General features: G+C 41.8%; 1 protein-coding gene across 2 annotated transcripts in view; it reads right to left on the reverse strand.

The window, feature by feature from the left end:
* Positions 1 to 6,797: 6,797 nt before the first annotated feature.
* Positions 6,798 to 17,876, reverse strand: part of ZZEF1 (zinc finger ZZ-type and EF-hand domain containing 1) — a 60,587-nt gene continuing 49,508 nt past the window's right edge. For both annotated transcript variants that reach the window (XM_064523423.1, XM_064523422.1), the window contains exons 48-55: positions 16,878 to 17,237; positions 14,805 to 14,948; positions 13,590 to 13,758; positions 11,578 to 11,676; positions 10,694 to 10,859; positions 9,035 to 9,185; positions 8,456 to 8,527; positions 6,798 to 7,931 (exon numbers count right to left, since the gene is read on the reverse strand). In XM_064523423.1, coding sequence (XP_064379493.1) covers positions 7,857 to 7,931; positions 8,456 to 8,527; positions 9,035 to 9,185; positions 10,694 to 10,859; positions 11,578 to 11,676; positions 13,590 to 13,758; positions 14,805 to 14,948; positions 16,878 to 17,237 — 1,236 coding nt within the window. In that variant the 3' untranslated portion in view covers positions 6,798 to 7,856. The remainder of the gene's footprint in view (positions 7,932 to 8,455; positions 8,528 to 9,034; positions 9,186 to 10,693; positions 10,860 to 11,577; positions 11,677 to 13,589; positions 13,759 to 14,804; positions 14,949 to 16,877; positions 17,238 to 17,876) is intronic.

Raw genomic sequence — 17,876 nt, forward strand, 5'->3', positions numbered from 1 at the left:
GCGGGACCGTCCTGCCTGGCCACGGCAGGGACGTGGCAACATGGCAAGCGCCCGCGGCGGAGGCACCGGCTTCCCCCTCGCTTCGGGGCTGGCGGCAAGCTTCTCCCCCGCTCTTTTCAGCCTCGGCCAGGCAGAGCTCCCACCGCCGAGTTTGGGGGCAAAACCCCCGAAAGGGAGGAGGCGCGGAGGGGCGACGGGGCTGGCGCTGATGATGCCCCCCCGAGCAGGCCGGGCGGCTTTAACGGCTTTCCTGAGGCAGCGGCCGAGGCTGCGGGGCCGCCGGAAAAACAGACTAAGGGGCGACGGGCAGCAGGGCAGGGTCACTGCGGTGCCGGGACCAGCCCCGTGGGCGAAAGGCCGCGCGAAGGGCCTGTGCCAGGGTTTCAGGGCCTGCACGAGGACTTCAGGGCGTTTCGGGGGCTGGCAGACCTTGGTGGGACGCCCCGACCTGAGCCAGGCCCGTCCATCAGCCCCGCGCACGCACGCGCTTGGCCTAAGGGGACGCTGAGGCCGCACCAGCACAGAGAGTCTCTCCTTGGGGGCTCGCGCGGGAGCCCGACGGATACCTGAGGGAACAAGAGGGCGGCGATGCCGCTCCCGGCCAAGGAGGACCCCGGCGACGGGACGCAGGTGATGGCAGGACTGGCAGGAGAAACATCCCCGAAACGGGGCAGGGAAGGGCCCGTGGCTTTGGGGGCCTGGGCGGAGCAGGAGCAGTGCAGAAGGGAGACGTGAAAATCACAGAGGCACCGGCCGGTGGTTTCCCCTCCTTCTCCAACTCCCGTAGCTCAGTCTGGGCTGAAATCTAGCTGAACGAGGATTTGTGGTTCTCCAAAAGCCTCGGAGGCAGCAAAGCCCTACGAGAAAAAGAGCCAAGAGCTGCCTTGGGCAGGAGGTGGGCCGCCGCGCGTCGGCAGCAGCATCGCGGCCGTTTCGGGTCCCCGCAAGCTCCTGGCCCTTGCCCCCCCCCCCCCCCAGGTGCCTCCCGAGAGGGGCGGCCACCAGCCACACGCGGGCACAAGCAGACCTGCAGGCAGGCGACCCGCTAACCTCCCTTTCCCACCCGTGCACGTGGAAAGCGGGTCCCAGGGCCGGCGGCAGACAGCAGCTGCGTGGGCGGCCAGCCCCGCCGGGGCCGTATGCCGCGTTCGTCGCCGTCGGAGAACAAGCGGTGCCAGCTGCCGCGGCAGGACGCCCTGTTCCCCGCCGCGAGCCCCGGCACCCAGCTGCCCGGCGAGGACGCCGGAGGAAAGGGGCCTGGAAGCGCCCGGGCCCGACTCCTTGCAGAGCAAAGCAGCCGTAGCAGCAGCAGCATCGCGGCCCTGCCTTGCCCAGGGGGTACAAGGAAGCGTTGAGCATGGGGGGGGGGACACAAATGCATCAATTTTGAGGAAGCGTAGACATCTTCAGCAACAAATAAGGTGCCAAAGCTCAAACATAGCATAGTGTATTTTGAGACCAGAGAACAAATGAAGAAAAATGCAGTTCTGCAGAGCAACGCAAGAAGGATGCTTGCTGCAGGCCAGGCTCTAGTCTTTAAAATCCAGCAGTGCATCCGGTACTGATCCCAGGAGGTATGAAACACTTTTGTCTCTTTAAACATTAAAACTCACAGCAGGAAGAAGCAAAAATATAAAAAAAATTAGAATGGTTTAATTGTGCAGCAGAAGAAGAGCTTAGCCTGCTACTCAGAGGAACGTAAAAACCATGGGGGGGATTTCTGTAAAACCATTGACATTTTTGATTTGCGAATTTTCAGTGGGTGGTTTATGTAAAGGAGAAGGGTAAGAAATGCAGACATGACTTATGCTTAAGCAGGCGGATGAGACTAAAGGTCTCCTGACTCAACAGTTCTCCTGACTCAAGAATTCATCTTTTTTTTTGCCTTTGGAGGTTTTGCTGGATACAAGAGCAAGCCATACAATTTGTGTACTTAACATCAACAGTGTGCTCTGTTTAGGCTCTAAGGCAACAAAACCAGTTTAAAGGCTGTCTTTAAACACTTAAGCATGCACTTAACTATATGTGTTTAAGATTACACCCTAATTACATGTTTAATTTAATCTAAACTAAGCACTGTGATGAGCTGAGGCCCTGGTAAATGTCTCGCTTCATATGTAAGTTGAAGTCCTCCTATCACGGAGGTGACCAATGCTGACTTCCTTTCGGGAAGAGAAAAATCTTTATAGGATGTTTTTGCTGATTAGAAAGAATAAAGTCATAAGAGAAAGTATTTCCTGGGGTATCTCATGCACTGACATTGTATCTTCCACCCTAAAACTTAAACAGAGATTCAGCTACCTGCTGTGGCTGGTAGTAACTGCACTACTGCCCATACATGCAAAACGCTTCTAGAGCAATGCACAGCAACGTTTTAAGCAGCACAAAAATTACTTTATCAAGTAGTTTGAGGAAGTCGACTCTGTCTGGCTAAAAATGCATGGGAAACATATTTAAACAAAATAATTATCGACGTGGCATTTACCCAAAGCATTAAAATGCACCACACGCCACTTTGCCCCTTTTCTTCTTTTTGCATTTGTTTCACATCTGTCTGCATTCATGCTGCCACAGAAATGCTGCTAGGCAGGAGAGCGGCAGCAGCTCCTTCGGAGGCCAGTAAGCTCTTCCACCGCTGCAGCAATGCAGAAGTTTTCTACAGCAGCAGCGAGCTACAGCTAAGATTGCCTAGGAGGCTAAAAACTACAGGTCCAACAGCCACTGAAAGGCAGTAAGATGAAAGCTGAGCTCCCAGCCCAAGTACACGGAGCAGCATTACAGATAACGGGAATAAGTCTTGTTGCAAAGAACTAACAGAGTTTTGCATGTCAAATATTAGACCTGAAGTGGTAAGGTGGTCTGTACTATACTCCTGAGTATAAAAAGGACTAATCTCTAGATGCTAAGGACAATTACAAAATTCTATGAGATTTCCTTATGTTCGTCAGGAATGCATGCTGATGTTTCTGGTTGGAAGGAATGAGTTTTGGGTTTTTTTTTGCTCCTCCTTAGATCACATACCGACTTATGAGTGCCACTGCAAGATTGCAGCCTAGGTTTGAGTTCGGTAGCAGCTTTTTATTATTTGTGCTTTCTTAGGTAAAAATTAGGAAAGATTACTGCAAAATAGACCTGATTAAATTGACCTGACTGCCACGGAAAGAATGAGCATTAATCTCATTTCCTTCACCTCTCATTTAATTCCTTCCTTATTCACAATGGATTTCTGCAATTTGCTTGAATCAGAAATTGCTCCTTTGCTTTAAATTCAGAGGCAGGCCAAATTTCTGCTTCCAGCTACCAAGCTAAGCACAGTTTCTGTTTATATATATATATATATTTTATATATAAAAAATATACCAGGATTTTATACCCACAGATCAGTGGGCAGTCACTCCAGGTTTAAAAAGATGCAAAAGGACAGATCACGCCCCACCATTTACAAAGAACAACTGTACAAAATTCACAACGCCCACTGAAAACGTTACATGATAGACCCACGACGCTTACCGAGTTAGCATACAGAACTCCTGCAGCTAATATAACTCTTTAAAAGGATCCAGTCTCTTAAAAGTTTAAGGTCTAAGGCACGCAGCATTACCATATACAGTGTACACCAGCACTAAGTTTTTATTTTCTTCATATATTTATTGACTAAGCGGAAAGTGAGGCAGGATTCCTGTGAAAATACATATTAAACATCACAATACTGAGAAAGGACTCCCATTACTCTGCAAAACTGACCTTTGGGAAGCAATTCTGGACCTATTTCATTTCAACGGAAACAAATCTCACTTATTTCAGTGGAGTCAGGATCTACCCATGGCATCAAATCCTGTATTACACCTCTGGCTAAACTTGAAATGAAAGCTCTCTTCAATTTTTATTTTCTAGCACGCAGGCAAATGTGCCTGGACAACTCGGGGCATTTTGTTCAGTTCCGCTTTAACCATATTGGAGCCTCTTTTTAGAAGTAGATAAGCAAATCATCTACTTTCAAGTTAGTTTACAGCCTAATTTTGATCTTTTAGAAGACAGTCTTGATTCATTTAATCTGGAGAACAACAGTTCCCAAACATTATGGTTGTGATCTCTATTACATTCCAACGTCTGCAATCGTACTAAATTTATACTGGATTAAACTGAACTTGTTAGATTTGTAAGTTTATTTACACCAGCTGAAACCACGAGCCTGGTCCCCTAAGGAAATGGTTCCCGCTTTCCCACGACTTCACAGTTCACATTTTCCATTTGTATTTACTGAAATTACCCATCAAGACCATCCTCTTTGCACGTGGAGCCAGCAGAAACGACTCACAGCTCGGTGCAACAGTAGGAAGATGTCATCTTCCTCGCTTACGCTTCCCTGAACAGCCCTCTCCTCAAGCCAAAAGCTAATGTAAATAAGCTTTTAAATCAAGTCTGTTGGACTAGTCGAGTACAGCCACTGTTGCTGACAACCACGTTGATTTGAAACTGGGAGATACTAAGACAAATCTCAGCTTTACGAGCACAAGCCAACAACCTGGGCAACGAAACCAATGGGTCTCTGCAGTGAGGACGAGGATCTAAAGAGCAGGACAGGGATTTAAAAGAAGCCTTCAGTGGTATCCTGCACAGTGTGACCCAGTAACAGATATAAACCACATGAGGACAAGCAGGCTTACTTACAGTCATGAAAAAAACGAAGGTTCATAAGGAAACTCTTGAATCTCACTGCAAATTCAAGCATTTAACATCCAGTGAGGAGAGGAGAAAAACAAACAAGAGCAGACACTTTGTTGTACTTTTTTCTTTTTATAGAATTTTTACAATATATTTCTCTTCATTTGCATATTTTACCCACATCTTTAGCTTTCTTTTTACATGTTGAACTGAACTGGAATAAATCTAAAGGTTTGATATATTTTAAACAACTGATAAAAATTGCAAAGTAGTAAACCCGTAAGAAAAGAAATTATAAAACTTTTTTTTTTTCTTTTACGTGTTTAATGAAAGCAAGTCAAATGTATCATTAGGAACAATATGGTTTGTCTTAAACACATCATAGGTGATTCAGGCAGGAAACAACTATTTTTATATTAGGCACATTTTTTTTTTCAGCATACCTGTTTTCCAGACAGTTTTATACTATTCAACAGTATCATCCGCATCCACTTGGAACTGCTGCAGGATATTCAAAATGCGATTGATCATGAATATTCATTATTGGTATTCTCTTCCCCTTTCTTTAAAATAATCAGGAAAAAAAATCAGTGTTCCTTGTCTCTTAAAACCCACAACAATTGATTGAGTTGTAAGGCAGCAACAGATTCAGTGTCAACTCGGGTCACAGTCCTTCAGTTCCATCTAGTGGGTAGAAATAATCTGTAGTGGACAATGTTCCTAGACGGTCCCTTCGGGGCAAGACGACTGCCTGGCGAGGTCAGCCACTGCTGGTACGGGCAGTAAGTGCTATGCCTAGGCAGGAACACTGGCCACTCCCGGGTCATCCTTGCAGCCTCGTATCTCTTCATACGGAAAGCAAAGGGACAGTCCAACAGAAAAAATGCGAGAGTGATAGAGCCACGATAAGTTCTATGAATGGTTTATTTACAGTCTTCATCCCTGATGTGAAAAAAGAAAAAAGCCTTCTGCGACTAAAACATAGGCAGATCTCAGCAGCATGCTACATGCCTTAGCGATCAGCCCGTTGCATATCCTTCACTGCTTAGCCATGGATTCACGCTGAGGCAGCGAAGAGAAAGTCCTGCTGCTCAAGAAGAGCAACTGCAAAACGTTCACCTGTCCCATCCATACACCTCCCTACAGCAGACACCAGCATGTCTGTTGTGGTGTAGCAGCTCTCAGCCGTTCACACTTTTAGAAAGTGTGAAATAGCTGGTTTCTCAGGGACCTCAGACACCCTTGCAGTGGTATTGCAAACCCAAACACATTACTCAGAGGTGGGGACAAAATGATCCGTGAGTTAAAAGACATGCCACAACTCTGACAATTCCCTTCCCATCGTGATCTGCTTCTGGAAAGAAGGAGGGCTTTAACCTTCAATTACAGCATACTGGAGGAGGGTTTTCAGAGCAGGGTTTCTCTGCCTCCTCTCAGTCTTAGATAAATAGTAGGTTTTTCCTGAATTCTGGCATTCTCATTTGCTAAGAGGGCTTCTCCTTTTCTGAAGGCAATGGTTCTGCTTGGTCTTCAGTTTTAAGTTCTTCAGGCAGAATAATCATATTCTCATTTAACTGCACCCCCTGAAGAGGCATTCACTTTACACTCACCTGGCAGAACAGAAAAGTCACAGTTTCTTAGACTACAGCACTAGGGGCCATCCAAAAAAGGCGATGCATACTGCACTAATGCCTAGTTTCCCTCTCAGAGGGAGATTGCATCACCATTAAAGTATTTCCAGCCTCAACTGACAGAAAGATCGTCACTTCAGAGGTCATCCCCAAAAGCAGTGCTCCTACACACGTTGCACAATGTTATTTAGGCACCACTCGCCTTTTGGACAAGCAAGGCCAATAAACATATTCCCTTCTAACACAGCCATTGCCTTTACACTGTTTGCATTCAGTTATCAAGACTCCACTCCCGAAGTTTTTGGTTGCATTTTTTCATTCCTATGTTGAGGTGACAGAAGGGAAAAAGAAGATAATTAAGCATAAAAGTAGTTCTCCGAATTCATACATGGCAAGACCAGTCATACATACTGTGTAACAGTATACAAAACACGCCCCCCCCCCCCCCCCAAATCCTTCTATGTTCTTTCTCTCTCTTTGGAAAGGGAATAAACAGCATAGTTGAACAGGAAGAAAGCCAATTTATTTCAACATAGAAGGTCTGCAATTCATTCCACGTTCATTAAGAGTAATGCAGTTATTGCTCTATAAGATAGACTGGATTAATCATTAACCTCCACCCTAACTGCTGGGGAGTCAGGGTTTCCAACATTTCCAGGAAAGACCTCCTAAGCCACCAGTACCAAAGAATTAAAAAAAAAAAAAAAAAAAAAAAAAAAATCATGAATAATTTCTTGTGAAGATGTGATCTTTGAGAAACATGTAAGTTCCTCAGTTCTTCATATCACCACTGCTTTCTGAACGGAGGCTAGCCATTGCACTTTCTGTACTAGAATAATGTACTATTTAGAATAATACACTGCAGATAAATTAAGGTAAAAGCTGGTGATCCAGGTGATCAAATCAAAGAACAGGAGAAACATTAGCCTCTTGTACAAGGATGCTCTGAAAATGGAATCCTTTAACTGTGAATCACCCAGAATTTGTTTTACAACCTGTAGTTTAGTAATAATTAGTTTAAGTTCTTTTCCATGGCTTCTCCATGCCTTCAAAGAAAAAGGAAACGTGACAGGATTCAAGTGTGGACCATTTCTGCATCAGCCTACCAGACTCTGGTTTGCCTATTTCACTTCCAATGACATATGGATTCTGCTGATGGCATCACCCTAAGTTCAGCAAGACTTTCAAAGCTTTCACGTTCCATCAATCAAGTTTCCTTAGGAGCAGATGATATCAGCATGGGGCCTTCCATTCTCATACTTCAGATACCTTCTTTCATTTGCTTCCTCTGAATAAAAAAAATATTGTTCTGTTTACTCTAACATGCTACAATATGTGCATACATAACTGTAGGCGACGCGTGAGTTACTTCAAGATGTGCTTTTTCATTGAAGTGCGCTTTTACTTTTACAAATTCTACATCAAGGTGGAAGGAAGGAAGGCTGCAGAGTGCTCATACACTGAAGCTGAAGGAACTTTTCCTGAACGGAGTTAAGATGTTTGTTCCAAGGTTCCTATGGACAAACTACTCTATCCCATGCACTCCGGCCTGAGCCAGTATTAAACATTCCAGAAACTTGTTGATTTGTTTGGATAGTTAATGGCAAGGCTGATAGCAGCAATGTTCTTCAGGGCCTAGAAGAGAGAAAAAGTCATGTTGAAGTTTCTCCCCACTCCAAAGTCGTAAAGAAATCACTACATGAATTTAAACTGAAACAGATAAATAACCAGCCTGTTTCTACCTGGTTATCTTCTCATAGTGCAATAATTGTCATACATCCAGGCAGCTTCAGCAAGGCAGCTTTGTCCTCAGTTGCTGACTGACCTTCCCCCGACCAACACCATGTTCCAGCAATTGAGAGGTTAAAATCAAGTTAGAATCGATACACCTGGTTAAACCTACTGTATTAGAATGAGTTGGTATCGTTTCCCAACAGCCAGTTTGCGGCACATCATCTCACTATTAAAGGAGAGGAGCATTTGTGCATAGTTCATTCACAGAAAAATTTCAGAAGCCTGTCATGGTATCATAAAGCTCAAATATATTCACATTTATTTTGTAAAACTCCACTGGGCAATCAGAAGTCACTGGATACTTCTGTCTGCCGGAAAATTATTGCAGAACACACACCTCTGGGGTTGTGTATTTTTGTTATTACCTGTGCTGTGCAGCGATGAAGATGATCTTCAGTATTTAAGGCAAGCAAATACTCCTGTAGAGATCCAAGCTCCTGCAGCCAGAAAGTATTCAATGAAAACCAGAGTTTCTACCACAGATACCATCCTATGAATTAACATTAAAATGCTGATCACCGTAGCAGTCCGTAAGAACCAGAGGTACGAGAATTACACACTAGACTCCTAGACCGGAGCGTAGCTTGGGATCACAGGTGTCAGTTCACTACAAACTGTTTCATATGCAACATTCAGAATCAGCTCAGAGAGAACCACATTTAAACAGCTTTCAGTTAATTATTAAATCAAGATTCCTTTCAGAATAAAGAGCGGCTTTAGGGCCTATTGCCTTAACGAAACGAGGAAGAGTCACGACTATTACTTAAAGTCCCACAATAGATATGGCAACAACATGTCCCTCTATTAGAATTTGGTACCGGTCTCCACAAGAGAAAACTGTTAATTGTGCCAAGAAAAAGAAAAACTGCATTCAGTTTGACATTGAACTATGTAACATTCCCAACACTGGAGAGAGGCGGGATACAAATGCAATAATTGCTTACAGTAACTCTGTTTTCTGTAACGAAGAAGAGTTCAGCAAGTGCACGATGAAGAGGAAGGAGAATACCAGGCTTGGTCACATCATGACACAAGTTGTTTTCCATATGGGTGAAAAGCTGCCAAAGTGGCTTCAACAAGGTGAGGTCACAGTCCCTGAAAAAGGGTCATTTAAATGAAAACAGTGAGTAACCATGTTCTTACTCCTGTTTTGGGGATTAAACAAGCAAACCAAAAAAATTGAGAGCAGACATATGTAATTTTGACAGTTAGACGTACAGATGAAATAAGAAACAAAAGCAGCTTTTTAACACTTAAATTGAACCAAGTATTTCAGCATGTCATTAATTTTATTCTTAATCAGTGAAGCTCACAGACGTTAAGGACTTTGGACAAAAGCCTCTATCTATGAACATGTCTAAACTACTCTTCTAAACTGAATGGCCTGCTGAATTGAGGAGTTTAAAATAATTACAGACATCACTTTGCTAAATGCTCTGGCTCCACTGCTTGAAATTTTACAGTACTCAACTATAACATAGGGTAGCTGACACCCCTGAGCAGGACAGACAGACAAAAATAAATATGTATCTTTGCAAATAATTCAAAGTCTGCCTCCTTTCTAGTCCTGAGTTAAAGCAACCTAAACCAGACATTGCTTATCATACAGACAGGATGACAAATATAGCTAAGCACCATCAAAGAGGGGAACTCAATTTCAGAATCTATTACCAGATTAACACAAGAAAAATATAAAATATTTTAGGCACAATGGAGACTTGATATTTTAGCAATTAAATTTGTTGTCCACAGGACAAAGCAAATGTTTTATGATGAAAAAAATGAAAGGAACTTGGAAGTATCATATATCAATATATAAATCAGTGGTTACAGCCAAATCAGTTTCCAACTTGGATGTAGATTGGTGTATCTAAAAATTTACCAGGGGTCAAGCAATGTTTCTATGTAACTGTTTTTACTACTGTATGAGAATACATTTTTTGAGTTCTTTTCTAAAGAAAGCTGACAATGCTGTCATAGTCAGGATTTTTTTGTTCTGAATTAAAAGGACATAACTGAAATGAGCGTCAGCATTCTATTGCTGTTGTCTTGTTCTAAAGAGTTAATGCAACTTTTTACAAGAGGCTGTAAAAGCTCAGTACTTTCCAATATGTATCTTCAGAAGAAATACACACGTCATGCATACTCGAGTATTAGCGCACATATCCCTTCTGAAGCTCAATTATGGGATTTGAAATAGTATAAATAAAAACGATAATAAAAAGAGTTATCTACTTTGTATGGAATCAGATCGTCATTTCATCAGTTTATTATTGCATCCTCACTTTGATTCTGAAGGACAACTAAAACAAATAGAATCAATTTATAGAAAATTAACTGGAGTCTCCTTTTGGCCCTGTTTTGGGGCGATTTTTTTTCTTTATAATTATTACTGGAATTTGAGAAAGAAGAAAAAGTGTTTTTGAAAAAAGACTTTGTAACAAATTTCTGCTATCAAGGCACTGTGAATAAAATTTGAAAGACAAATTAAGAACACCTACTTTAAATCACGGTTTTCTGGTTTTAGCATAATAATATTAGGTTAGTCACTGCCTTTTCTTGCCCTTTGCTTTTAAGGGTACAACTTCGAACAGTGCATTTACCTCTGGGCGCTGCATTGCACTATCTTCAAGAGCAAGTGGATAGCCTTCAAACGCTGGTGACCAGTCTGACGGCATGCTACCCCCACCTGCCATTCCCAAATTTTGGCCAGTGGGAGGTGAGGAACTACCCTTTCCTCAGACAGCATCTGCTTGAGAATTTCAAACCCTGGAAATGAATTCAGTCAGCTGTTACTTTTGCAGGGAACCATTTTGCTCATGCACCCATATACCTTCTTCTCCATATCCTAAGCATTGCTCCAGCAAGCAAAAATAAAAATATGGAACAAAAAGCAGAGATAATTCTAGATAATTCCTGATATCCCCAGTCTTTTCTGGGGCAAAATTTAGGCAAACAATAGCAATAATCCTTTTTGAAATTAAAGTTTTGCCCAAATAAGGAGAACCAAAAGCAGGCTCTTATTATTAGGTGATATGGATTAGGCTTTCACTGATGGCAAATCATCCACCAGTTTCACTTCCATTAAAAATACTTAAACTTTAAAATAAACTAACAAATCCATTCATGCTGCACCTACAAATTACATCCAGAAACAGGCTATTCTAGCGGGTAACTACTTTGAAAAACACAATTAAAATGATTTCCATTTCCAATTACGGTAATCTTGGAGTGTTTGCTAAATCGCATGTATAATTATTGTCACATAATGAGTCTTTGAATGCAAATAACCTTACTATAATTGTTATCTCCAAACCTCTGTAAAGGTTTTGTATTGGCATAAAGTCACAGCAAATAAGAGACATCAGTCAAAACCCAACTTGAATGAAAATGAATCACATCTTTCCGGAATACCAAAGAAGTCTGTCAAAACTCCAGCAAAATCACCTCAAAAAGCCCTTTCAGCTACATTATGAATAGTGCTTACCAGTCTGAAACCTTCCAAGATGACCTGCCGTCACTGTAAACTTATAACCCCATTCTGTGTTACTCATATCAGAAGTGAATCGGTAATAGAGTGTATCACCTGTGTACAAGGGAGAAAGTCCACATCAGTACCTTCTGAATTACTTTTTCTGTCAGAAATAGAATTCAAATTAAAAGCCTGTTATTAAAATAAATTATCGTTAGATTTCCTCATTCAAGAGAGGCCTTCCTTTATTTTTTTGGTAATTACAAAATGCACAGAACTTTATGACAAATGGGAAGCTGATGCGAAATGCAGAATGTCTTCCACTATATAAAATTTTTTGCAGAGAACAATGCCTCTTACATTTTGAGTCAATTATACAGAACAAGGGGGAGTTAAAGAAACTCTATACTGTACGCAATTCAACTTCACTTTTCCAGTTGTATGACGGATCAATTATAATTTATGAGAAAAGAACCTCTGCATAGGCAGCAAAATTTATACTCCATTAAACAAAAGGTAAAAATTTGCTAAAGTAGAGTGGCACTGTTCTTATACGTCAGAAAATTAAGTTGCAGATTTCTACTCTAGGGAACAAAGTTATTTAACTTAGTCACTTAAAGCTGGAAGAACTATCAAGGTGTTTGACCATTTCACCGTCAGGCAGTAGAACACTCAAGAAGTTCTTGTCACTGAAGTCATGGTAGTTAGTTGTAACGCTAAACAAAAGATATCTCTATCTATTGTGTTGTGTAATACTAGAACTGGTTAAAACTTAGGATTTCCTTCTGTTCCATGAAAAATCCCATCCCACCGGGAAAAGCATGCTCGCTTTTACTGTCAAGCAGAATTTTCAAAGTTTCAAGTGGCAGGAAAGTTCTGAACACATTTGTTTATGATAAAGAAAACTAAAAATAAGCCCAAAACAAAAACTGTTCAGTTCAGTTTCCCGTTTCCCACATAAAATGGAGCCACTGCTCTCCCTACTCTCAAGCAGCAAGGACAGTCCGGGAAAAGGCCTGCCACCAAATGAAAAGCCCAGAAGCCTCCAAATGCCTAGTTTCAGCTGAGGTCTGCGTCAGTGAAATCAAGGCCTTAATCCAGAGCTTTGGTTAGAACTGAAGTTTTACAGGGTCTCTAGCCCATGGCTGATCCAAAACAATGGGCCTGAAAGTTCAGGTTTCTTGGTAATTATTCTCTGCAATTATTTGGGGGGAATGGGAGGAAAGCAAGAACTCTGTAAAAACCAAAATCATTCCATAAAACATACTTTGATTTCTACCTAGCACCTTCTAACCTAAACTGCTTTGCTCAGAACGTTCCCAAGCCTATTTACGGCCGTTGCCAGTACGCAAAGTCCAAGGTTTTCTGCAATGTCACAGAGCGCAGTGGGTTAAAACAGCTCTGCGTGAGAAGCACGAGACCCAAGGTGCTTTCTCCATGAAGTCCTTCAAATCACTGGCATTTGCTACTGTGAAATCAAAAAGGTGCTTAAAGAACACAGCCTAGAGCTGTCAGTGGACTGACCCTAATTTTTTCAGCTATGTTCAGTGGCAACAACTGGAGGCAAGGCACTGGCACCCTCTCCTTTATTTGCTCTGAGTGCTGGTAAAGTACAGAGACAAGATAGAAGCCTATCTTTTTAAACAAATGTGCTTCCTGTGGAAAGTAAGACAAGACACAAACAATGTAAGTGAATATCCTGCAGAGCTAAGACTGTGTTGGAAGAGAATCAAGATCAAAATTTGTTTCCAGTAGCTAAGTGCCTGCTTTGACTGAGGTGGGGAAGAAAAGGTCAGAAGTAAAACAATATGAGATACGTCAAGTACCAGAAGAGCAGATAAGCCCACTTTCAAGGGACAAACAGTGGAGGAGTCTGTCACAGCAAACAGTTTAGGACAAGAAAAGCAGTTTTTCCATGTATCTCAGGAACATCACCACTTAATTGTTGTCTTTCAGCAGTCGCTCTCAAGAGTCCCCAATACCAGCCATTCCCTATACGTTTACATTTTAAAACATCATATATTCACCTGGAAGCTCAAAATCAGTCCATTTCTGCGGAGACCCGCTGAAGCTGTGCCGATCCTGCTGGAAGTCACTGCTGCTGGACATGAGTAACTCATCACAGCCTTCTTCTGTATTACACTGAGAGTCAAATTTGATTGAGAGGTAGATAGCACCAGGAATGTGAACTTTATCCTGAGAAATAAACAACAGATCTGTGTGTACTATCATACTGTATTACCAAGAAGCTACTTAACTTTCACCATACAAGTAAGTGAGGTATGACAAATATTACAGCATCTCCATGGAGGAAGTTCATTAGTCTCACTGGGAACTGATTTAACAAATGCAAAGTATGGCCCATTGTATGTATTAGATATTAAGAGTGCAGAAATGAATTATTAGCAGTGGTTTACTTTTTTAGAAAATGGTAGTCATTCCTGATATTGATCTTAAGGGCAGACCTTAAAGGTTCACAGGCACTTAGAAAATAAAAAACAGAAGAGTCAAAGCTGTAGAGAAGTTAAAAATCCAAAGAATGCCATAAAATCTGGAGACCACTGGACTTTTAGTCATTCTTTTTTGTCCCATTTGCAACGCCCTTCTGAGATCTTTAATCTCTCTGCCTACCATGGGACTTGGGAGAGATGACACCATCCCAGAATATCTTGAATATACACCCAGAGGCAGCAACTGCTTTCCACCCTTGATTTGCATGTGCATACTTAGAAAGATGCTTTCAACCAATACCAAGAAAAGAAAATCAGAAATTGCTTGTGTCAGGAGAAGTTTAAAATGAGAAATACACAAAAAAAGACTCCACTCCTAGTTTTCCTCTAACACTGCGAGAAAGTAAGAGGCCAATTGAAACAGATTCCTGGAGGAAAGAGATATTTTTGCTTATTAAGGCCCTGAAATCATTTAAGTTTATGATCAGCTTTAAACACATGCATAATAAACCCTTTTAAGTTGCAGACCAATCATATGATTGAAATAGGAGTGCACTGAAGTGCCTTACTGAATATATCTCTGTGCAGGGCAAGACCCCAGTCATCCGGCAAGACCCTTCTCAAAAGCAAGACAGAATGGGATATCTGACAGGTGCTTTGAGCACTGAAGTCACAGAGATGAGATACAGGAATAACTGTGAGACTTGTGCTCCAGTCACCTCAGTATTTTTCAAATAGTCTTCACTATCTTCTTCCTCTATTTTCCACTGCACTGATATACGCATAACTAACCTCAAAATTAGTGTTGTTATTATAGGGATGTTTAGATTCACGCATCTGGACTGCCATTCCAGGTTCCTCCATAAACTGGCAAGCTGTCAGCGCCATGGTTCCTAGCATGCTCTCATTGCATCCATGCAGGACTTTCTGCAGAATCTGGGGAGAAGCGACACATCGCGTAAACACAATTTTCTGTCAAAACAGCATTTGCAAACTTACATGCTGATGGCTGATAAAAGAGCCATCTCTAGCCACACATCATTTCAGAAGAGAGAAATCAAGCTACTATGAGGCAACAAGACAAATTCACAAATGGTGTTTGCAAATGTTATCTCCCAGAGGATTTTATTCAGTCCTCCGTTTCAGACCTTTCACTCTTTAAGTGATTAAAAAAAAAAAAAAAAAGAGAGAGAGTTATTAGCTACATCTCTTTCCACAGATGCTAGACTAAAGGCTAATCTATAAAGTAATTCACAGGAAACTGAAGCTGTAAACAAGGAATATAATTTTAATCAGAAGAACTTTGTTAGCATACTAAATAGACACCTTAACCTCCTGTATCTACGGGTTTTGACTTGAAGAGAATGCGTAATATGTTTCAGCCTTCAAGTTGTACAAGTTCATATAGAAAAAGGAGAGATCACGTATCAGTTAAATGACTGCAGTGTTTAAAAAAGCTAGATACAAGTGCTGTGTCATTAAAAATAAAAATAAATGCCATTCAGTCTACCAGGACACACGAAACGATGATTTCAGAACAGCCTTAGCTCTCTTGGTAGACAAGAGCCTTTTGCTTGTTTTTCAGAAGGGCACAAAAGCCCTTAATCCAGAGTCCTGCTGCTCAAGGCCCTTTACAGGTAGTTATAGCAACCTACCGCATCACTTCACCTGCGATTTTCTAACACCTTCTACAAACCGTAAGACTAGCCATACTAGCTCAGACCAAAGGCTCCATCCAGCCTAATACCCCATCTCTAAATCAGCCAGAAGAAGATTTCTTGGGGAAAAGGAGCATAAAAAACAAACGAAGCACGTAGCATAGTTCCCTGAATGCTTTCTTTGCCTCCAGACACTTGCAAAATCACCTAAGTCAAAGGCTACACAGTTGTACTTAATACGCCTTAACGGATTTTTGTTTCATCAGTTCATCCTGTCATTTTTTTAACCTACATAAACACCCTGAGGCAACAATTTTAATGATGCAATGTGTCAAGAAACAGCTGTTTTGGTTTGTTTTGGACCTGCCACTTACTACCTTAATTTGACATTCCCTTGTTTTCTTATAGGGAAGGCCAGTAAATAATGTTGCCTGTCTGCCTTTTCCATGCTGACCATGGTTTTAAAACTACAGAGAAGGAGAGTACAGACTACGTTATTACTCCCTCCCTCCCCCACCAGGCAAAGATCCAGGATCAGGAAAACCAGTCGGTTCCTCATACGGAAGTTATTCCATACATGTAATAATCACTGTCACTCTTCTGCAGACCCCTTCCAGCTGCACTGTATCTTTTTTATGAGATGAGGGAGTCAGGCTGCATGCTGCAGTCCAGGTGAGAGCACACTATGGGTTTATACCACAGCATACTCATGCCTTCATTTTATTTTTAATTCCTTCCTTGAAGATTCCTAGCATTTGATTTGCTTTGACTGCTATGAAGCATCGAGTTGACATTTTCATATAACAGTCTATTATAATTCCAAGATCATTTCTATCATAGTAATGGTCAGCTCAGATCTCATCAGTCGAGTAGCAGGTATTTACAATACACACATTGAGGTCTAACAAAAAACAGCTTTCAAAATGGACTGCCTATTCTACCAATTTCTCTGCACCGTCTATTTCCCCCTGCCAAAGTATAACTCTTTCATAATTCTTAGTTGTTTCTAAGGAGCTAGTTTTTTCACTTTCTGTTAACAAAACCAGTATATTAAGACACTGACAGATTCTAACTGCTTTTTCAGAACTAATTGAAATTTTGTAATTTCAATTTCACTTAAAAAAGAACTGCAAGTGTTTTTGTAAGCCAGAGGCTCGTGGCACGTAGGCACAGGATTTGCTCACATATCTAAGTGCAGTCCACTTACTTTTTCCCATAACTGCTTTTCTTCTAGCTGCATAAGCATGTCGAGTATGTATGTCATATGGGCTGGGCCACTGAGATCTAGGATTTCCTCATTTATTGCCACATCATCAGGCCACTCAGCTAACAACGATGTCAGCACATGCCTGGCATAAAGAACAGCAGTTGCTTCGTTCACACGATACAGGTAGTCCCTCACAGCCTTTTTACTTCTAGAATCCAGCTCTTTGTGCAAGAGTATTGAACTCTTAGTGCGACGTTGCTTGGCATAACTAAGCTGTAGATCACTCTCTGTGTTGGTTATCAGTTTCTGGGCAACTGGATTGGTTTCTTCTGTTGCTTTATCACAGAGCACAGGCTTTGACTGCAAAAAAAGAGATGCATGTTTGAGAATGGAATTTCAACAACTTACTTCCCTATGTTTAGGCATCTGACCAGTCCATCAGATTGCAGGCTGAATTTACAAGTTAATTTGTCTTTTATATACAGCTAATCAGATGCATCAAAAAGCACAAGTTGTGCTCTTTCATGCACATACAGGGACAGAATTCCTCAGAGAAGACTGACTGTATCAATGCATAGCTACGTCTGAACTGACACTAAACACTGATTCCACATATAAACAGAAACAGCAGTTAGAACTGACTCTAACCTCGAGTGTTATTTTAAGCTAAACTACAGAGGTAAAGCAACACAGTGCCATGCTGTTTGTGAGCCTAGAATAGAATCACAGCGTGAGGTAGACTGGGATGGACCTTTGCAGGTCATTTGGTCCAAATCCCCACTCAGAGTCGAGGCAGGTTCCTCAAGGCCTAGTCCAGTCAAGTTTGGAGTATTCCCAAGGGCGGAGACTTGACAATCTCTGTAGGAGCTGTTGTAATGTGTGAATTTCTGTCTTATAACTACCTGTAACTACTTCAGGAAGCCCTTGGTCCAGCTTGCTGTGCAAATGAAACAACTGTGCTGGTGACACCCCACGGCCAGGAATAAACACCCATGGTAA

This window comes from Dromaius novaehollandiae, chromosome 19 (assembly GCF_036370855.1).
Source record: "Dromaius novaehollandiae isolate bDroNov1 chromosome 19, bDroNov1.hap1, whole genome shotgun sequence".
Taxonomy (NCBI): domain Eukaryota; kingdom Metazoa; phylum Chordata; class Aves; order Casuariiformes; family Dromaiidae; genus Dromaius; species Dromaius novaehollandiae.